Source organism: Grampus griseus (assembly GCF_964374135.1).
Source record: "Grampus griseus genome assembly, chromosome: 9".
In the NCBI taxonomy this organism is placed as follows: Eukaryota; Metazoa; Chordata; class Mammalia; order Artiodactyla; family Delphinidae; genus Grampus; species Grampus griseus.
The window spans coordinates 15,223,966-15,247,254 of NC_139003.1; the positions used below are offsets into that span (position 1 = coordinate 15,223,966).

A 23,289-nucleotide genomic window follows, 5' to 3' on the forward strand; every position below is an offset into this window, starting at 1 on the left:
AGAATGTTTTAATTTCATTTTTTTTTAACATGGCCTTTATTACGTTGAGGTAGGTTCCCTCTCTGCCCACTTTCTGGAGAGTTTTTATCATAAATGGGTGTTGAATTTTCTCAAAAGCTTTTTCTGCATCTAGTGAGATGATCATATGGTTTTTATTCTTCAATTTTTTAATATGGTGTATCACACTGATTGATTTGTGTATATTGAAGAATCCTTGCATTCCTGGGATAAACCCCACTTGATCATGGTGTATGATCCTTTTAATGTGTTGTTGGATTCTGTTTGCTAGTATTTTGTTGAGGATCTTTGCATCTATGTTCATCAGTGATATTCATCTGTAATTTTCTTTTTTTGTAGTATCTTTGTCTGGTTTTGGTATCAGGGTGATGGTGGCCTCATAGAATGAGTTTGGGAGTGTTCCTTCCTCTGCAATTTTTGGAAGAGTTTGAGAAGGATGGGTGTTAGCTCTTCTCTAAATGTTTGATAGAATTCACCCTTGAAGCCATATGGTCCCGGACTTTTGTTTGTTGGAAGATTTTTAATCACAGTTTCAATTTCATTACTTTTGATTGGTCTGTTTATATTTTCTATTTCTTCCTGGTTCAGTCTTGGAAGGTTATACCTTTCTAAGAATTTGTCCATTTCTTCCAGTTGTCCATTTTATTGGCATAGGGTTGCCTGTAGTAGTCTCTTAGGATGCTTTGTATTTCTGCAGTGTCTGTTGTTACTTCTCCTTTTTCATTTCTAATTTTATTGATTTGAGTCCTCTCCCTCTTTTTCTTGATGAGTCTGGCTAATGGTTTATCAATTTTGTTTATCTTCTCAAAGAACCAGCTTTTAGTTTTATTGATCTTTGCTATTTTCTTTGTTTCTATTTCATTTATCTCTGCTCTGATCTTTATAATTTCTTTCCTTCTACTGGCTTTGGGTTTTGTTTGTTCTCCTTTCTCTAGTTCCGTTAGATGTAAGGTTAGATGGTTTATTTGAGATTTTTCTTATTTCTTGAGGTAGGCTTAGATTGCTATAAACTTCCCTCTTAGAACTGCTTTTGCTGCATCCCACCGGTTTTGGATCGTGGTGTTTTGGTTGTCATTTGTCTCTAGGTATTTTTTGATTTCCTCTTTGATTTCTTCAGTGTTCTCTTCATTATTTAGTAACATACTGTTTAGCTTCCATGTATTTGTGTTTTTTACATTTTTTTTCCCTGTAATTGATTTCTAATCTCATAGCGTTGTGGTCAGAAAAGATGCTTGATATGATTTCAACTTTCTTAAATTTACTGAGGTTTGATTTATGACCCAAGATGTGATCTATCCTGGAGAATGTTCCATGTGCACTTGAGAAGAAAGTGTAATCTGCTTTTTTTGGATGGAATATCCTGTAAATATCAATTAAATCTACTGGTCTATTGTATCATTTAAAGCTTGTGTTTCCTTATTAATTTTGTTTGGATGATCTATCCATTGGTGTAAGTGAGGTGTTAAAGTCCCCCACTATTATGGTGTTACTGTTGATTTCCTCTTTTATAGCTGTTAGCAGTTGCCTTATGTATTGAGGTGCTCTTATGTTGGGTGCATATATATTTAAAATTGCTATATCTTCTTCTTGGATTGATCCCTTGATCATTATGTAGTGTCCTTCCTTGTCTCTTGTAACATTCTTTATTTTAAAGTCTATTTTATCTGATATGAGTATTGCTACTCCAGTTTTCTTTTGATTTCCATTTTCATGGAATATCTTTTTCCATTTCCTCACTTTCAGTCTGTATGTGTCCCTAGGTCTGAAATGGGTTTCTTGTAGACAGCATATATATGGGTCTTGTTTTTGTATCCATTCAGTGAGCCTGTGTCTTTTGGTTGGAGCATTTAATCCATTCACGTTTAAGGTAATTATCGATATGTATGTTCCTATTACCACTTTCTTAATTGTTATGGGTTTGTTTTTGTAGGTCCTTTCCTTCTCTTGTGTTTCCCACTTAGAGAAGTTCCTTTAGCATTTGTTGTAGAGCCGGTTTGGTGGTGCTGAGTTCTCTTAGCTTTTGCTTGTCTGTAAAGCTTTTGATTTCTCCATCGAATCTGAATGAGATCTTTGCTGGGTAGAGTAATCTTGGTTGTAGGTTCTTCCCTTTCATCACTTTAAATATATCATGCCACTCCCTTCCGGCTTGTAGAGTTTCTGCTGAGAAATCAGCTGTTAATCTTATGGGAGTTCCCTTGTATGTTACTTGTCATTTTTCTCTTGTTGCTTTCAGTAATTTTCCTTTGTCTTTAATTTTTGTCAATTTGATTACTATGTGTCTTAGCGTGTTTCTCCTTGGGTTTATCCTGCTTGGGACTCTCTGTGCTTCCTGAACTTGGGTGGCTGTTTCCTTTCCCATGTTAGGGAAGTTTTTGAGTATAACCTCTTCAAATTTTTTCTCGGGTCCTTTCTCTCTCTCTTCTCCTTCTGGGACCCCTATAACGCGAACGTTGTTGTGTTTAATGTTGTCCCAGAGGTCTCTTAAGCTGTCTTCATTTCTTTTCATTCTTTTTTCTTTATTCTGTTCCATGGCAGTGAATTGCACCATTCTGTCTTCCAGACCACTTATCCGTTCCTCTGCCTCAGTTATTCTGCTATTGATTCCTTCTAGTGTATTTTTCATTTCAGTTATTGTATTGTTCATCTCTGTTTGTTTGTTCTTTAATTCTTCTAGGTGTTTGTTCTTTAATTCGTCTAGGTCTTTGTTAAATATTTCTTGCATCTTCTCGATCTTTGCCTCCATTCTTTTTCCAAGATCCTGGATCATCTTCACTATCATTATTCTGAATTCTTTTTCTGGAAGGTTTCCTATCTCCACTTCATTTAGTTGTTTTTCTGGGGTTTTATCTTTTCCTTCATCTGGTACATAGCCCTCTGCCTTTTCATCTTGTCTATATTTCTGTGAATGTGGTTTTTGTTCCACAGGCTGCAGGATTGTAGTTCTTCTTCCTTCTGCTGTCTGCCCTCTCTAATTTCATTTTTTTTACATGTAGTTGTCCAGTTTTCCCAGCACCACTTATTGAAGAGACTTTCTTTTCTCCATTGTATATTCTTGCCTCCTTTTTCATAGATTAATTCACCATAAGCACATGGGTTTATTTCTAAGACCAAACATATTTTTTATCATACCACAACCCCAAATTTTGGGACATTTCACGAAATAACTTGTCAGTGCTCTTCAAAATTGTCAAAGCCATGAAAACAACAACAACAAAACAAAACAAAGCAAAACAGACAGAACAAAACTGTTCCAGATTGGATGAGACTGAGGAGGCATGTTAACTAAATGCAATGTGGGGCCTTGGATTGGATTCTGAACCAGAAAAAGACATTAATGGGACAATTGGTAATATGTGAATAAGGTCTTTACATTAGTTAATAGTACTGTATCAATATTAGTTTCCTGGTTTTGATCATTGTATGATGGTTATACTACATGTTTACATTAGGGAAAGGTGGGCGAAGTGTATACAGAGAATGTTTTATACCATTTTTGCAACTTTTTGTAAGTCTGATATTACTTAAAAATAAATGTAAAATAATATACATGTTACACACTCTAAATGTTAATAGCAGTTACTTTTATACTGATGAAATTTCCATAATATTAAATAAATTCTTTCTATAAAATATACAGTGGGTAATCATTTAGTAATGTCTAATTTATGTCTATGAAATACTGCTTTGTGAATTTTTAGTGGTAAATGAATATTAGTTATCACATAGCGATTCATATCATAATGAAAGAACTTACAGATTTAAATTAGAAACTCAATAATACCTTTCTAGTACAACAAATACATAGTTGATGATATGAACTACAATATGAAACCAGAGCCAGTGCTCTGGTAACAATAGTGAATTTTGTTTTAAATTTTATTGTACTCCCCAATCAATAGAGTATATTAAAAATGTACTCTGGAAAAATCAATTTAAACAATTTTAGCCTTACATTTTTCTTTAGGCTTGCATTATGAATAGCAATCACTCAAAGATCAAAGAAATGTTCTTTTATAATCAATTATACTCATTATTCCTAAATGTTATATTTCTACCATGGCAAACTTAAATCATCACTTCCAAGCTATTTGCTTTACAATGATTAGTTCTAATGCCATTTTCCAATCATCAGGTGTATGTAGTTTTCTCTAAGGGTAAGCTGGTCTTTTAAATGAGTTTTCCAGTGATCCTGGGACACTTGATTTTCCAGAGGAATGCATTTTTGTGTGAGGCAGATTGGGTTAGGTGACCAACAAGGCTGGGAAATTGAGGATGTTGTGGTCTCTGAGGATGCAGGGTGTGACAGAAAGACTACTGGAAAGTGCTCAAGACTGAAGTTAAGGGTTAATGTAACTGGGAAGTCTGGAGTTTGTCTTCAGAGCAGCTAGGAGAAATTTATGGCAGGGATTTCCCTGACAACTGCCAGAAGTCTTCTATCTCCTTGTGCAAAAACAGCTCAGATGGGTTTGCTCTTCCTCACACTCACAAGCCATGCTCTGGATTCGGAGTCCCTTATGGTTACTGTCTTTCATGGGTGACATACTTCCTTCCAATGTGGCCAGTGTCCTTGGGCAGCCAGGTAGATGGCAGAGCCTGGGTGGACAGTCAGACCATTCAAGGGGCTCTGTTTCTATGGGGCCTACATTATTACTGGCAAAAAGAATATGAAATACCTACATTCAGACATTTAATAATGGCCATGAGGGAGCCATGAGGAGAGAATACCCTAACATCACTGCTGCAGCAGAAGGGGAAGGGCTGGATTATAGCCTAACGGCGCCGAACTGAAATAGCTCAAATATCCACCCCAAATAGAATATAGAAATTGAGGTATATTTACGTACAACGGAACACCATAATAATGAAAATGAATAAACTTCAGATAGACACAAATTTAAGATTAATGCAGCATCATAAGACTATTCATTGAAAAATAGCATCAAGAAAACTTTTTTAAAAATTATAATCCATATGTCCAATAAAATTCCACGTTACACACTCTAAAAGTTCAAGAGACTGCTAATAATTTTTGTAGACACATAAAGTCCCTGAGTAGATTGTAAACTTCTTGAGTACAGGCAGAGAATATTATACTTATTTAATTTCCTCCTTCACTGAAAAGCATTTGGATAAAGGAATAGGAATGAACTAATGGATGAACAAATAAATAAATGTAAAAAGGGGGGAGAAATGCTCCATTTTCTCCTGGTCACTGTCATTTGTAATTGTCCTGGTCTAGTGGGGTCTTTTTAGTTTGTCTAGACAATGTCTGGTATGTATACCAAGAGCCAGAGTGAGATGAAACTACTGTCTTGAGCTGAGCTGTTGGCTGAAGTCCAGAAAGGGGTTAGGGCTCCTGGGAAGTTCTGTTACATCGAAAGCCCTATTTAGTGTTAAAATATAATGGTATCAAAACAAGTGTCAAATGGAAGGAGAAAGCAAAGACACTGAGGACCAGAAGTCAAAGACATTGGTTCTCTTTCTGGTATCCCACTTAGGGGACAAGTGGCAAGTGGCATCACTCAATCTCCCTGAGGCTTTGTTTCCTCATCTCTCAAATGGGGTCAATAATAGAATAATTCTCATGAGGATCACTGAGACCATGAATGTGGAATGAACGGTTAGACAAATAACTGTGCTGGGGAGGAAGAAGTTTCCCTCTAACCTTCTAGGTTCTATTGGCTGGTGTAAGAATTAAATCGACATGAGACAGATTAATGGGAGAAAATGAAACAAAAGTTTAAGAACATGTATACATGGGAAAGATCCAGGGAAACTGAGTAACTCACCAAAATGGGCAAAGCCCTCTCTTAAATACCACCTTCAGCTAAAGACAAAAGAGGATTTTGAGGGAGGGGAGAGTCAGTTATGGGAGGTGACTAGGAAAAGCGCAGTAAACAAGGGTAAGGTTGTTATACAGATTTAAGTCAGTGCCTTCTCTATTGATAAAAGTTTCCAGAGATTTGGTCATCCTCCTTTTCCAGGTACAGTGAAGGAGGCATCTGTACAAAAGGAGATTTCACTCACAAATATAAATGTTTCTTACGAAAGGGTAACTCCTTCTTTGTTTTCAGAGTTTTCCCCATGTCTGCTGTTTCTTAGAAAATAACTAGCTTAAAATAATTAATATGCCGAAGAGATACATTTTGGGATGGCAAATTCTGTTCCCCTATACCTGCAAAAAATTTCACCCGTATTGGTATTTTTTGCCTCAGGACAGCTTTAAAGATTGGAAAACAAAAGACCTCTTCTCAAGAAGTTAATACAAAGAAACCATTTATGATTGCTGGGTAGTAGAGCATGATTTACCACATTTTCAAAATTCTGAACTGAGAGGTCAGAAATGTTTTCTAGACGTTTCAGCAACACTACCAGCCCCCGCAGATAGGCTACCAGATTATGTCTCTCTCTCTGACTCTTATTACTATACAGATTGCCATGATTATTTTAAACATTAAAACAAAAACAGAAACAAAACTGATGAATGGAATACATATATAGAGAACTAAAAAGAACATAATTATGTTAGCTTGGGGTCCCTCAAGAAGCTGTTGCTCAAAGGCAGAGTACCTGGTGGTTGTTGGAATTTCCTGGTTCATACCTAACAGGTCATCCAATGACAGTAGCAGGCTCTTTCTGGAATAGGCTCCAGTTGAACTGGGTGGGTGGTGCCGAAACCAAGCAGAATTCTGCAGGGCCTTCCTGGATACAAAAGTCCCCTGTTTCTTGTTTTTAGAAAAAGGCTTTATTCTCCTAGGCCTTCCCTAAGTTCCAAAGAGCAGACTCAAGCTATTACTAATGAGGGAAATGACGGAATGTAGAAACAAAGAAAAAGCAAGAAAAGTAATGATAGTTTAAACACTAGTTCAGGGACTATCCTGGTGGCACAGTAGTTGAGAATCTGCCTTCCAATGCAGGGGACACAGGTTTAATCCCCAGTCTGGGAAAATCCCACATGCCGCGGAGCACCTAAGCCTGTGAGCCACAACTACTGAGCCCGCGTGCCACAACTACTGAAGCCTGTGCTCCTAGAGCCTGTGATCCACAATAAGAGAAGCCACCGCAATGAGAAGCCTGTGCACCTCAATGAAGAGTAGCCCCTGCTCGCCGCAACTAGAGAAAGCCTGTGCACAATGAAGACCCAATGTAGTCAAAAATAAATAAATAAAATAAATTTATAAAAAAAATAAAAATAAACACTAGTTCAGAGTCCTAGTTCCTCCTGAAGGGATGTACATAACAATCTGATGCATATCTTTGAGTTCTGCAGAAAATAAGACCCCGGCCCAGGTGGAAAAGGTGATTACATGCTGACCATAATAACCATGCAGACCCCAGACCGGTTAGAACCAGAAGGTTGATTGTTAAGATTCCCAAAACATCACCCTGTTACCTCACCACCAACCAATCAGAAGACAGTCCACGAGCTGCAACCCTCACCCTTAATGTTGCCTTTAAAAATCCTTCCCTGAAAGTCATCAGGGAGTTTGGGTCTTTTGAGCATGAGCTGCCCATTCTCCTTGCTTGCAATCCTGCAATAAACACTGTAATTTCCTTCACCACAACCCACTGTCAGTAGATTGGCTTTGCTGCGCAACAGGCGAATGGACCCAAGTTCAGTTCAGTAACACTGCTGAGACCTACAGTTCAGAAGAACTGAAGGGCCATGGAGCCCCTGAGCAGGGCTGGATGTACTGCACATTGTATTTCCTCCAGTGTGCCTCTGTTCCAATTCTAAGGTGGGGTTTTGTGACCTGCACCAGTGGGACAAGCAGAATGTGGAGGTGTGGAATGTATTGTCTCCAGTGCCTAAAAAGCCCCAGCAGGTGTTGTGCTTTTTGTTAAAGTTGGGAGTACTAGGGGTGAAATAAAATTCATCTTTTATGGCAAGACAAGAAACATTTAAACATAAAAAATTTTCTCTGCCCTTTGACTTCCACTCTCCCCTCTACTGTGCATTGTGTATCTGCATTATGCATCAACCAAACCTCCCCCATTGGCAGAAATACCAGTTCAACCGTAAGACAACTCCTTAAAAGATAACATTCCTTCTTGATCTTGTAAGGGGTCACATGACCCACCACCCTGTACTTGCAGATCTGGATTGTGTAAATTGTCAATAATATGTCATTTAACATACAGCCCTCTGTTTCAAAAAACTTATATAACTGCTTTGACTTCTAATGGGTGGAACAGTTCTCAGAGCTTTCTGAGATGCTATTCCTGGGTTAAAATCCTCAATTTGGCTGAAATAAATTTTTCCATTTCTTTCTTAGATCAACTGATTAATTTTTAATTGACATAAGTATGGTCAGAAACTTCTCCTTAAAGTTAGCTAGAATGTCCCATTGGGCTCCATCCCAAATTGTACCTAAAAAGATGACATGTTGAGCTGATCCTACAAATCTTTAGAGGTTAATGACCCAACCATCTGAGGTCATTGCCTGGACCACATTGTCCCAGACTGATATAGATGAGTGACAGCTCCTGGACTATTACTACGTGCTAGTAGAAACAACACCTGACTCGTGAGTCTATGGTGTTACCAAGGTCTGACCAGCCCATCCTAAACTGGGTCGACATTAACCCAACCAAAAAAGTGGGGCAGGCACAACAAAGTTCCATCATCAAACGGAAAAATACATACAAGACCAAAGTTACGTGAGGTCCTCAGGAGTCACATGCTTGCATAAACACGTGGCCCTCACCCTAAAAGACCACTTCTGGGTGCAATGAAGCCTCTGGTTACCCCAGTAGCCTGTTGGGACCACGTTTAGAAGAGGTTCCCGCAGAAGGTATGGCCTGGTTCATAGGTGGAAGACGAAAGCCTGAGGGGGTTCATTAGCAGCTGTCAAGATGGACACATCATTAGCAATCAAGGATCAGACAGACAGACCCAATGAGCAGAGAAGTGGCTGTGTGGGTAGCCATGCAGGCTATCTTCAAATCCCCTCCGTACTACACCTTCATGGACTCCTGGGCCTGGCCTGTGACCTGGTCATATGGTAAAGGAAATAACAAAAAGTGCACTGAGCTATCAAAGGCACCCCAGTATGACAAGATCTATGGCAAAAACTGGCTGAGTGGGAAGGCAAAATATTTGTCACCTAGATAGATAAATGTAAAAAGGACCCCTACCAAGCTGAGAACAACTGGAATGAGCAGGCCGATGTCCCCGGCACCAAGTTGGTAGCCACCACAGGCCACTGGTTCCACCAGTGGATCAGATACGGGACGGCAGTCCATATTTGGGACTGTCTCCCTCTCAGTGAAGCAGAGGCCAAGGATGCAGTGGGCAAAATACATGAAGTTTCTTGTTAAATATTCTGGTGCAGATGGGCACAATTTTCTCAGGGAATATATGTCCAGACATGGACTTGGATCACTGCATGAGTCTCCACTATTTTTTTTTGCTCTAATATTTACATGTGAAGAGCTGGGCATGATTTTGGTGGGCTTTTAACAGTAAATTAAATAGAAGAAGGTTTCAATTTTCTTCCTTTAAAACTATGAGGAGACAAGGATTAAGACTCAGGATGGTTGATGGGAGAGAGGAAGGAGTGATGGAGAGTAGTGGACAAGTAGGTCAAGCACCTGGGTGCTCATTCTGATGCCACAGTTCACTCAGTGTGAACCTCAGACCCGCCGCTTCACTTCTCTGAACCTCAGTTTCCTCATCTCCAAGGTCTCTTCCAGCATAAACATCATATGATTAAGAGTAAGGTAACTAATAGCAATAGTTATCTTCTAAAACCTTATTCTAAACATATTTTGTTTTTCATGCACAGGTGCAGCTTGTGTGTTCCTTGGGTGTAGCCCTGGTTCCTTCGTTGTGAAGCGGCAGCCCAGTGGAGGAGATTGGTCACCGCTGCCCAGGAAGAGCCTGAGGGAGGAGGATAGCAGTGATCGTATTAATTTGAAGGTGGTGGGATATTAGAGGTCATGGAGAAGATGTGACCACCGACTGACTCCTGAGCTGGACCAGGGCAATGGGAGGCTCCTCACCCTATCCCCTGTCCTTGAAATGTATGCTCTGTCCACCATTCCCACAGTTGGAACCATTTTCAAGGACGCATCTTGGACAGAGCAATGTGGTGTTGAGAACGACAGGACTGAATATGTGACTGAAACCGTTAAGGCCTCAATACAAACTTTTGAGATTCTGGCAGCAGGTGCAAAGATGTACTGTTTCTCGGTGCTCAAGACAAGCCTCACAAGTAAGTTTCCTTCTTATTCAACCCACTGCCTACCAATCTGGAGTGCTCTGCCTCTTTCTTCAGTCTCTCCTTGCCCTCCATGTACAAGGGTCAGTTTGAGAACCAACATGGGACAAGGCAGTTCTGTGGAACCACTGAAGATTAAGAAATATATACCATGAACTAGTAAGATGTGATTTATAGTAAGAAATATATATTTTGTTTTTGTCCCTGTTTCTGCCACAAAGGGCCTAAAACTCTTGCATTTCCTAGGTGATGAACTCCATAACTTCTGTTAGTGAAGTGACTTTTTGAAAGCCCTAGGTCACCTAAGGATGGGATTTGGTGGCCAGAAGAATCAACCAAGTGATTAGAGGTTTGGGACCTAACCTCTAGGGAGGGGAGAGGAGCTGGAGACTGAGTTCAGGCACCAGTGGCTAACGATCTAATCAATCATGCCTATGTAGTGAAGCCTCCATGAAACCTCAAAAGGACAGGGTTTGGAGAGCTTCCAGTTGGTGAATACACGGAGGTCCTGGGAGAGTGGAGCGTTCAGAGAGAGTATGGAAGATTTGCACTCCTTCCCACATAACTTCCCTTATGCACCTCTTCCATCTGGCTGTTCACGAGTTATGTCCTTCTATAATAAACTGATAATCTAGTAAGTAAACTGTTTTACTGAGTTCTGTGAGCCTTTGTTGCAAATTAGTTGAATACAAGGAAGCGGGGCTTGGAACCTCCAATCTGTAGCCAGTTAGTCAGAAGCACATCTGACAACCTGGACTTGTAACTGGCAATGAAGGGGGTTAAGGGCTGAGTCCTTAACCTATGGGATCTGATGCTGACTCCAGGTGGATAGTGTCAGAACTGTGTTGAGTTGCAGGACACCCAGCTGGTGTTAGACTTGTGTGGTGGTCTGGGAACCTGCTTCCCTCGTGTACACACACACACACACACACACTGGAAATGAGTGCAGAATCATTAACTAGGTAATAGGTACAAGGAGTAACACAGGTTGTCAATGAGGAGGGTTGATGGGAGCAATCAATTTAAGGGACACACTTGCCTTGGGAATGTGTGGATGGGAGAAGCTGTGTCCCAGCAGCAGGAGGTGTCTACTACACAGGGAGCCTCACTCTACTCCAGAACTGTGCTCCCTCAGGTGGCACATGCTCAGGTAACAAGTCTGTTCCCCTCCCGCCCACACCCCACTTTCCTATTACTACATCCTAACTACTCCAGTCTAACTTTGTTAAGTCTTTCATTGTCCCATTCTCCATTCCTTAATGTATATAGAGAAACTGGTGTATGTAAACAGACATAGTGCCTCTTCTCCCATTCCCCTTTTCAACTAAATGTCCAATGTTGAGATGTTTGGGGGAAAAAACCTGACACTGAAAAAAATACCCCCAATGCCTTGCTTTTTCCATTAGTGGTCTGTCTCAGTTAACTTCTTACTTTACATTCCAGTGAGTTATTATGTAATTACTGTAATAAAAACAATTCCAGCAACAATCCTTGGGAATCTTGTTTGATTGGAGAATTTAAATATTTTTTATTGATTGTTATAAAACCAAAACCAAAGTTATTACTTCTTTTGGTTTATAGCTGCTATCTGTAGAGTAATCTGCCTTTGGAGGAGGAAGAGATTACTTTAAAAGAAAGGAACCCTACATAGATTTCTTTTTAGGTCAATTGTCTTATTTAATTGCATTTCTTGTCTTAAAAAAACCTCACAATTATAAAGAAACAATTAAAATGTGAATTGATGGTGTTAAACCTACCTTTTCCTTAAGGTTAAGTATTGTTAGCTGTTTCAAGAAAGATCTCTATTTTTGTAATTTGATATTTGGTTTTTTTAAATTAATTTTTATTGGAGTATAGTTGATATACAATGTTGCTGTAGTTTGATATTTCAATGGGAAGAATGCCCAGTTAACCTTATTCAGTTAAAAATCTCTAAGAGATACCTGACTGCTTCTCTGTCATATCCAAAGTCTTTCACCTGATGTCCCTTCAAAGCAACAAATCTAAGGAGAAGTAATCAACTTTTTGTATTAGTTACAAATCTAAACTGACTGCATGGGCACTGGGTCAAGTTCAGTACATCCAATTTGCTGATCTGATGATTTTGGCCTGGATTTGCTGATTTTCAGAAGCCAAATCCTTCAAAGTTTTGGCATCAAAGATTTTTTGTTTGTTTGTTTGTTTTGGGTATTTGGGGGGCATCAAAGATTTTGGGTATCACCACTTGCAGTGGTTCTGTCCATAAGTACAATCTATTTGTATGGATAGTCTTAGATGTAATTTTTTAAGTTAAAATTTATGTGCTTATGGAGTAATTATGATAGGTTGAGGAAAAAATGGCATTTTATTACTAGTATTAAGATTAAATTCTAGTCTAAAATTTTTGCTCAAAGCACATGTGAAGCACAACTAAATTATTCTGAAGAAAGATTTTTAAAAAAGCAGAATTTTCTTTTGCTATGATTAGGCTCTATTTAATTACTCTCTTATTCTATGTTTAGAATGGAAAGGTAGGCATCATTACCCAAGCGCAGACGGAGGAACCTACAAAGGAGGGGGAGGATTTGTCTTAGCCCTTTTAGGATCACAGGGCTTTGTAAGTATGCTGATCAGACCTTCTTGAACCTTGATGATGTCACTGAGAAATAAATTTCTGTCACTCTGAAAACATTCCGGAGGTGGGTTAAGCATTATCTAATCATAACACAATGGATTCTTTTTATGAACATCAGGAGAAAACACTCCACGTTAAAATGAATGTCTTGCACTATCTACTCCCATTTAAAATTGAAAGCCTGGGAAATGCATTACCAGCATGTATGATTCAGCCACTAACCGAAATCGCATGAAGCACATGCTGGTAAGAGCCAAGGTCTTCTTGCCATTCATCTTTAGGGAAGCTCTAAGAGAGTTTGCCTTTGGAATTTTTCTCTGTGTATTTGTTTAACAATCATTAAAAGAGATTTTGTGGACACTATATTTGCTATTTCCTCCTCTTTCTTCTGTTCCTCTTCCTTCCCTTCCTTCTCTTCCTTCTCCTGAGGAGTTTCCATTCAAATGTTGGTAATACATTCAGTGCCATCTATGGTTGCCCTTGGTGTGGGAATTAATATGGATCACAGGTGGAGCTTTCTAGCCATGCAATGGTGGAAATAACATTATACTAGAATTTAGACCTGGGTTGGTCCTGGTTTTCTAAGTGTTTGTATCAAAATCGTAACTCAGGTTTTCTGATTTCACACCCTGTACTCTTTCAATCACATCATTATTTCTTCTATTTTTATGCTGAGATCTTTGTATCATTTGCATATCAACTCCAATTGGGAACTACTAAGTATTGTGGGGTTCCCCAACTGGAGGAACTAGGTTAGCCCAATGGAGTGTACAATTTTCCTGGGACTGGTATGTTTGGGTTGGGGCACATTCAGAAGAGGTGTTTTCCTTAAACAGTTACATTACTGAGAGAAGCCTAGTTTGGCTTTACAGAAGCAGGGCTAAGGTGAAGTCTGGAGGCAAAGGGAAGGAAAGCAATGCTAGAATAAATAACACAATTAGCTGGGAAGGTGTTGTGGACTGAATTTCACCCTCCCAAAAGATATGTTCAGGTCCTAACCCCAGTATCTGTGAATGCGATTTTATTTGGAAATAAGGTCTTTGCAGATGTAATCAAGATAAAATGATGTTGTGCTAGATTAGGGTGGGCCCCAATACAATGACTGGTATCCTTATAAAAAGAGAGAAATTTGGACACAGAGACACACACAGAGAAAACACCATGTGATGATGAAGGCAGCGACCGGACTGATAAGAAAAGGAGCGCCAAGGATTGCCAGCACCTGCCAGGAACCAGGAAGACGTGTGGAAAATCCTCCCCTGGAGCTTTGCTGACACCTTGAATTAGGCCTTCTAGCTTCCTTGTTTTCTGTGAGACAATACATTTCTATGGTTTTAAGCTACCCGCTTTGTAGTTGTTAGTTACAGCAGCTCTAGGAAACTAATACAGAGGGTTAGAAGGAGGATGAAAAGAAAAAAAAAATCCATGGAAAGCATTGAATGAAGTGTTCAGAACTATGGAAGAATGGAGCTTCATGCTATGTTTATATTTGGATCTGTCAGATACATTTCTTTCTTTTCCTAGTTTTACTGAGATATAATTGGCATATGACATTGTGTAAGTTTAAAGTATATAATGTGATAATTTGATATATGTATATGTTGCAAAATGATTACCACAATAAGATTAGTTAGCACATCTATAACCTCACACACTTACCATTTATTTATTTATTTTTTGTGATGAGAATTTGTAAGATTTACTCTCTTAGCAAACTTCCAGGTATACAATATAGTATTGTTAACTATAGTCACCATGTACATTAGATCCCTAGAACTTATTCATCTTATAACTGGAAGTTTTTACCCTTTGATCACCTTCACCCATTTGCCCCACTCCCATTGTATCCTCCAATACATTTCTTTATTCACTTGCATTTTGCAACACTTGGGAAGAAAACGCTTATATCAGGGATCTGAGATTGTCTGATACCAAGAAAATCTTTCTCAATAACTATCAGTAAACATAAGAAGAGGATTTTGTATCTAAAGAAATAGAATATGCAAACATTAATCTTTCAAAAATATAATTTTATCAAATAATTTTTAAATCTTTTAATGAAAAATGATCATCCTCTGTCTTATTTCTGCTCTATCTTTAATTTCCACTCTTCAGAGGAAGCCATTTTAATTCATTCAATTGTTGTTTAATGTTTTTTCCACATTTAAAAATCACTATTAAAGTATTAAAATGCTATTTCTTGACTCAGGAGTTTTAGGTTTTATTTATTAACCTCCTAGTGTGGGAAAGGAGGCATTAGACCTTGGAATCCTTCCACCTTTGTACCCCAATGTCTGCTTTCTCCATCCCCAGTAATATTTAGTTTCCACTCATATAATCCAGGTGTATTAGCAACCTTGATTTCCCTTTACCATGTAACATACCATATTCACAGGTTCCATGGATTAGGATGTGGACATCGTTGGGGGACCATTATTCTGCCTCCCACAGGGGCATATTCCTGGTTACTATTATTCTGTAAGACAGGTAGGAGAAAGGGGCTGGGAAACAGAGTGGATACATGGTGTGTAGATTATTACTTAGTTCTTCTTATTCAGATAGCATCCTCAGCTATGCCTATTGTCCTGAGTCCAGAGTTCAAAGCAGGATCTCCAGAGAGTAAATTTCTAGTCTTCTGCCAGGGTGGAGGAAAGGCAGAGTCCTAGCTCTGTGGGGGTAAGGAGTACATCTAGAGATCTAAACACTTTTTTCATTTTCATTTAGTCCAAAATACTTTTAATTTCTCTAAAGACTTTTTCTTTGATCCATTTTTATTTAGAAGTGTGTCATTTAATATCTAAATATTTTGGATTTTCCAGCTACTTTTCTGTTATTAATTTCTAGTTTAATTTCATTGTGGTCTGAGAGCACACATCATATGATTTCTATTCTTTTAAATTGGTTGAGGTGTGTTTGGTGGCCTAGAGAATAGTAATTATTGGTGAATGTTCCACGTGAGCTTAAGAAGAATGTGTATTCTGTTGCTGTGGATGAAGAAGTCTATAAATGTCAATTAGAACCAGTTGATTGATGATGCTGTTCACTTCAACTACGTGCTTGCTGATTTTCTGTCAATTACTGATAAAGGTGAGTTGCAGTCTCCAACTATAATAGTGGATTTGTCTATTTCTCCTTACAGCTCTAGCAGGCTCTGTCTCACATATTTTAATGCTCTGCTGTTAGATGCATACACAAAAAGAACTGTTATGCCTTCTTAGAGAATTGACCCCTTTATCATTAGGTAATGCCCCTCTTTGTCCCTGATAATTTTTGTTTTCCTGGAATCTGCTTTGTCTGAAATTAAGATAGCTACTCAGCTTTATTTTGATTAGTATTAGCATAGTGTATCTTTTCCCTTTACTTTTAATCTATTTGTGTCTCTATATTTAAAGTGGGTTTCTTGTACGCAACATGGTTGGGTCTTATTTTTTGATCTAGTCTGTCAGTCTCTGTGTTTTAATCAGTGTATTTAGACCATTCATATTTAAACTGATTATTGATATAGTTAGATTAATATCTGCCATATTTAGAACTGTTTTCTATTTATTGAACTTTCTGTTTCTTTTTTTTTTCTTTCCCTCTTTTCTGTTTCCTCTGGGTTTTTTTTTTTGCGGTACCCGGGCCTCTCACTGTTGTGGCCTCTCCCGTTGCGGAGCACAGGCACCGGACGCACAGGCTCAGCGGCCATGGCTCAAGGGCCTAGCCGCTCTGCTGCATGTGGGATCTTCCCGGACTGGGGCATGAACCCGTGTCCCCTGCATCGGCAGGCGGACTCTCAAACACTGTGCCACCAGGGAAGCCCTGCTTCTTCTGGTTTTAACTGAACATCTTATATAATTCCATTTTCCCTCCTCTCAGCATATCAATTACACTTTAAATTTTTTTTCAGTGTTTGCCCTAGAGTTTACACTATGCATTTATAACTAATCTAAGTCCACTTTCAAATAATACTATACTGCTAGTGCAGATACATTATAACAGAGTATTCAATTTCTTCCTCCCATCCCTTATAACATTGCTATCATTCGTTACACTTATCCATACACTAAAATCACCTAATACGTTGTTGCTATTATTATTATTATTTTTAGACAATCATGTTTAATTACCTCACAACTGAAGCTGCCTTTGGGGCCAAGGGACAGGAAGGAGGCAGTGAACCCAACACTTGAGCTGCACTCTAATCCTAGGTTTATTCAACACAATTCTTTTCTCTATACAACAAAGTACAAACACAGTATTACCTAAAATGTTACAAAGTTACAAAACTCAAAACAGAAAATGTATAGTACTGACTGTACAATAAAAGTCAAAAAAGCAACGTACACGTTGCCAAGGTAACCTGCACGACCACCATGAATACCAACACAACGAGGGGGCTCTGTGATGACCCAACAGAGCTGGCTCTCAACTTACCAGTTTCAGAGAGAAAGGGAGACGTAGGTTTGTGTGTGTGTGTGTGTGTGTGTGTGCACGCACATGAGTACACGTGAAAAGAACCATTTTGGGTATTTGGCCCTAGAGGTCAGAAGAGGACTCGAGCAGGGGAGCAGGGCCAGGCTAACAGGTTAGGGCACAACCAGCCCACCAGATGGGCCCCACGTCATCTGTGGAATGGGAAAACATGCTCCCAGGCTGGGACTGTACCACTTCCTGGAGCCCCCTGCTCATCCCTGCTGGCTCTGCCACTAAACTGACTCTCAGGAACTAGAAATGCGGAAGCTTTCTAGCCAGAAAACTGGAGGGCATCTTCATAAGCACGACCCCAAACCAACAACACTCCTGTAGCCGGAACTCTGCTGCCAGGGGAAACAGCTATTACTGCCTTCACCTTCGAAGCCTGCCCCTGAGTGAGGGATTTCTTTCCTACCGATCCTCCTGCTAGAAAAGTGACAAAAGTGAGTTGGATGGGATACAAGTCACAGGGCAGAGCTTCGGTGGCCCTGCTTATTGGGAGAAGGTGGAGCTGGGGCGGCTCCTGTGGCGGCGGTGGCCCGGGGAGCGGGATCGCCGGCGCACGGGGCACCTGCGCGGAGGGGAACGCGACCTGCTCCTCCTCCGTGGGGGTGACCTGCGCCACATGGGAGGCGGTGGCAGCATTCTCCTGGGAGGGCTAAATCGCCCGGGGGGTGGTCGAGGCCAGGGGGCCAGCACAGCAGTGGCAGTGATCTCCTGGCCATCCATTTGTCCTCCGTCCACATGCTTCAGCGCCTTCTCGGCCTCATCTGGATTTTCAAACTCCACATATGCGCAGCCTTAGACAGACGGGGGTGCATCCTGTCTACAGGTATGTCAATCATTTTAATTTTCCCGTAGGTGGAGAATATCTCCAGGATATGATCCTTGGTCACATTCCTGGTGAGCCTTCCAGTGTGCACTTTGGTGGGTTTAGGGGAAGGGCTCCGCCTTCTCCTTTCCCTTCCATCTCTTTTGGGTGGTTTGGATTTGGAGCGGGAACGCTGCCTGTTGTCAGGCCTGCGCCGAGAAGGACTCGGAGAGCCAGGGGAGCTGCCGGAGCTGGAGCTGGGGGATGTGCTGGAACTTCCTGAGTGGCTCGATGCAGAAGATGAGCTGGAGCCGCTGCTGGAGCCCGAGCTGGAGGTCGAGCTGGACCGAGACCTGGTGCTGCTGCTACCACTGGAAGCGCTGCGCCTCTTTCCAGTTTTATCCCTGCCACGATCCTTCTCGCTCGACTCCTTGGTGGCCCCCTTATCTTTGGAGCGATCCTTGGACTTCTCATCAAAGCAGTCTTTGCGTTTGGTAGGAGAAGGAGCCCTAGTGCTGGACTTTTTATTATTTTCTTTGACTCCTAGCAAGCTCTTCTTTTTCACTCCTGATAAATCTGTTCTCCCCTTCTGAGGTGTTCAAAGCAGCAATTGCGGCCTCACTTATCTGAACTCTCACTTCTAACTTGAGTCTGACAAACAATCCCTAATTGATTTTACGCCAAAGTGCAGCAACTCCCCAGTCCAGGCGCCGGGCCGCGAGCACTTCCAGGGTAGGTAGGGCCCGGCGTTGCGGGCCTGGGTCTCCAGCCCGGCGAGAGGGCCCCGGGGGCGGAGGCCGGGTTCCCGGCTGCTCCGAATTCCGGGGTCCTCACTGGGCCCGCCACAGAGCCAGCGAAGCGAGGGCGCCCTTCCGCCCGCCGCGGCCCCGACCACTTCCGCTATTATTATTTTGAATGAACATTGATCTATTAGATCAACAGGAATAAGAAAAATTAAATATTTTATTTTCCTTTGATTTTTTTACTCTTTTTTACTGCTCTTCCTTTCTTTATGTAAATCTGAGTTTCTGACCTAAATAATCCTTTTCTCTACAGAACTTCTTTTAACATGTCTTAAAAGACAGGTCTATAGGCAAGAAATTCCCTGTTTTTGTTTGTCTGAGAAAGTCTTTATTTCTCCTTCACTTTTGAAGGAAATTTTTGCTGGATAGAGACTTGTAGGCTCTTGGTTTTGTTCTTTCAACACTTTAAATATTTCACTGACCCCCTTTTTCCTTGCCTGGTTTCTGGAAAGAAGTTGGTATAATTCTTATCCTCATTCTTCTATAGGCAAGGGTTCTTTCCCCTTCTGGTTTCTTTCAAGAATTTTTTGTTTGTTTTGTTTTCTGCAGTTTGAATGATGTGCCTCAGTGTAGATGTTTGGTATTTATCATATTTGGTGTTCTCTGAGCTTTCTGGATTTGTGATTTGGTATCAGTCATTAACTTTGGAAAATTCTCAGCCGTTGTTAGTTCGAATATTTCTTCTTACCCTTTTTCTCCTTCTTCTGGTATTTCCATTTTATGTATGCTGCACCTTTGCAATTGTTCCACGTTTTGTGAATGTTCTGTTTCTTTTTTTTTTTTTTTTTTTTGCATTTCAGTTTTGGAAATTTCTATTAATATCTTCAAGCTCACTAATTCTTTCCTTGGCTGTGTCCAACAGACCAAGAAGGCCATCAAAGACAATCTTCATTTCTGTTACAATATTTTATTTTTTAATTTTAAACATGATTCTTCCTTAGAGTTTCCATTTTTTCTGCTGACATTATCCATCTGTATTTGCATGTTATCCACCTTTTCCATTAGAGCCCTTAGCATACTAATCATAATTATTTTAAATTTCTGCCTCGTAATTCCAAAATTTCTGCCATATCTGAGACTGGTTTTGATGCTCACTTTGTCTCTTCAGACTGCGTATTTTCTTGCCTTATAGCATGCCTTCGATTTTTGTTGAATGCTGAACATAATGTATTGGGTAATAGGAACTGAGATAAACATAAAACTGAGGTTTTATGTTTACCTGGGTAGGTGTTAGGCTGTGTTTACTGTCTGCTGTAGCTGTAGGTGTCAGAGAGTTCAACTTCCTCTAGTGTTTTTGTTTTTGCCTTCCCTGTTCCCTTTGGGCTTCTCTAGCAACTCTTTCTTAGTTAGAGACTGTTTCTTACAGCTCTGTCAGTTGTAACTCACTATTGTTATACCAGAATCCTGTTTATATGGTGACAAGGTATTACAGAAAGGAAGAAGTCTGTAATTTTATGATTGAATCTTGGTTTTTTTTTTTTTTTGTGGGCCTGTGTCTATGGGTTGCAACCTTCAGAAGAATTTTTTTTTTTTTTTTGCGGTATGTGGGCCGCTCACTGTTGTGGCCTTTCCCGTTGCGGAGCACAGGCTCCGGACGCGCAGGCTCAGCGGCCATGGCTCACGGGCCCAGCCACTCTGCGGCATGTGGGATCTTCCCGGACCGGGGCACGAACCCGTGTCCCCTGCATCAGCAGGCGGACTCTCAACCACTGCGCCACCAGGGAAGCCCCAGAAGAATTTTTATAGGCTTTCCTCCCTCCTTTTACGTGAGACAGCAAGGCTAGAGAAGTACAGGAAGGCTGTCTAATTCCCCTCCCTCTGGGATAGGTTAGGCTCTGGTAAAGCATTAGTTTCTCTGAGGGTGAACTCTTTTTTTTTTATAGAGAACAGAACTCTCCGTCTGGATATATTTATAGTGGTGATTTTCTCCTTCTCCTACCCTAAACATGAGAAGATTTTTGTGTTATTTTCATCTTGAAAACCTGGTGGGACTCCTGGAGGTAAATTCATGAAAGTATCAGGGGGCACCCTGAGACTGAGCCCCTAAGAGTTTTTAACTCTCAAGCCAGTCCTTGTTCCATCTCCAGTAACTAGTCAATAACATCTGAAGTGTTCCCACAGGCTTCAGCTCCAGTGGCTTCTGTTCCATGTAAGCTGTGATCCACCTGTCTCTTCAGTTTTTGGAGTAGGGATCTGTCCTGTAACCTCAATTTTCTGATGGTTTTAAGAAGAATGATTGATTTTCAGTTTGTACAGCTTTTTTCTTGTTTTGAGGTTGGGAGTGATGACTTCCAAGCTCTTTTACATATTGGAATGGAAACCACCAAAGAGGCTTGCATTTTTCTGTATAAAATCTTTCTATCAATTTCCTTTTGAGGTCACCATTGGCGGGGCTTGTGCTCAGAGAGCATCTAAGGGTAGCTTTCCAAGGTGCTGTCATCCACAGGTAGCTTAAAGTAGGAGTTCAGAGCTCTTCACTTTCAGGTAAGTGTTCTGTCAGTTAGCTCTGTGTTGCAGCTTACATCTGAGGCAAACTCCACACACAGGATCACTGCCACTTTACCTCATTCTTTCCTGCTTTTACCCAACTACTTTAAAAACAGACTTTTCCTCTGTTTTTAGACCATCTGCAACCCACCTCTGGGGGACCCTGGTGCCTCAAATCTCCTGAGACTGTCTGGGCTTCAACATTGTGAATCAGGAGCACTAGTCCTACCCACTTGTGGTTTGGCACTACCTGATATGAATCAATTTTTGCTTAAATAAACTCTTAAATTTAAAAAGCAAAACAAAACCATTGTGAGTCAGTTTGCTTATATTCCACTTCCACATACCGTTGTGCCCTCCTTTCAGGCACTCTCTGGCCTGGTAAGCAAATTACCTATCTTTCATTTTCATTCCGGCTCCCAAACTTTGGTTGACAACATTTCTCCCCTACTCACCTATTCTCTTTGCCCTTTCAGGTTTGTGACTCATAGGACTTTACTATTATTCAGTAGTTTCTGGATGAGCAGAGACAAACATATATTCAACTAACATACTTAATTGGAAATATTTTTGCCCTACCTAGTGTCAAAGAAAATATTATTCGTAACACTTGTGTTAAAAGATAAACCAGAACTTATTAAATTTTAAAGTTTATTTGGATGTGGGAAAAAGGGAACTCTTGTACACCACTGGTGGGAATGTAAACTGATGCAGCCACTGTGGAAAACATTATGGAAATTTCTAAAATAACTAAAACTAGAACTACCACATGACCCAGCAATTCCACTCCTAGGTATGTAACCAAAAAGAACAAAGACACTAATTCAAAATGATACATGCACCCCAATGTTCATATTATTGATATTTATAATTGCCAAGATATGGAAGCAACCTAAGTGTCCATCAACAGATGAATGGATAAAGAAGATGTGATATGTATATATATTATATATATATAAAATGGAATGCTACTCAGTCATAAAAAAGAAGGGAATTTTGCCATCTGCGACAACATGGATGGACTTGGAGGGTGTTATGCTAAGTGAAATAAGTCAGACAAAGACAAATATTATATGATATCACTTATATGTGGGATCTAAAAAATACAACACTTTCATGAATAAATCATAAAAGCAGCAAACTCACAGATATAGAGAACAAACTAATGGTTACCAGGGGGGAGAGGGAAGCGGGGAGGGAAAATATAGGAGTAGCGGATTAAGAGGTACGAACTATTATGTATAAAGTAAGCTACAAGGACATATTATTGTACAACACAGAGAATATAGTCAATATTTTATAATACATATAAATGTAGTATAACCTTTAAAAATTGTGAATCACTGTATTGTACACCTGTAACATATAATATTATACATCAACGATAACTCAATAAAGTTTTTTTAAAATAAAATAAAAAGCTGGGGGGAAAAAAAAGAATCAGGCAGCACCAGAACTGAAGTGGTTAGGAGCACCCCATTGGCAGGAGCTAAGGGAAAGATGTGGAAGCAAAGCAAGGAAGTTATCTGACTGGCTGTAATAAGTGTTTGCATATTTGGGAAAGGCTACTTGTCTGTTCCTGATCTGTTGTCTGTAGGTTTTGATTTCTTAACCTTGAGGCATTTTAGGCTTAGGTTTGGGTTTGCTTACATAGGCTACTAAGGCATTAAAGCCACCTTAGTCTAACACCCTCCTTGTTTAATTAACTTAACACCTATTAAAGACTGCAGAGGCAGATCTTATTCAGGACTACCTTGTTAAGTATAGGGACTAGTGTAATAGAATTTTGCAGTGAGAGAGATTGGGCTCAGTTCTGAATACAACAAAGGAAAATGGAGATTTATAGCCAAGAAGCAGGGTGGGGGTGAAAGGGTCGGT

General features: G+C 40.1%; 1 protein-coding gene across 1 annotated transcript; it reads right to left on the reverse strand.

Annotated features, from left to right (window-relative positions):
- Nucleotides 1–17,802: 17,802 nt before the first annotated feature.
- Nucleotides 17,803–19,816, reverse strand: LOC309826946 (RNA-binding protein with serine-rich domain 1-like; the record flags this gene model as incomplete). Its single annotated transcript, XM_082661407.1, is given in 4 exon segments — nucleotides 17,803–18,107; nucleotides 18,110–18,710; nucleotides 18,801–19,048; nucleotides 19,759–19,816. Coding segments are annotated over 4 exon segments (1,212 nt in total).
- Between the last annotated feature and the right edge of the window lie 3,473 nt (nucleotides 19,817–23,289).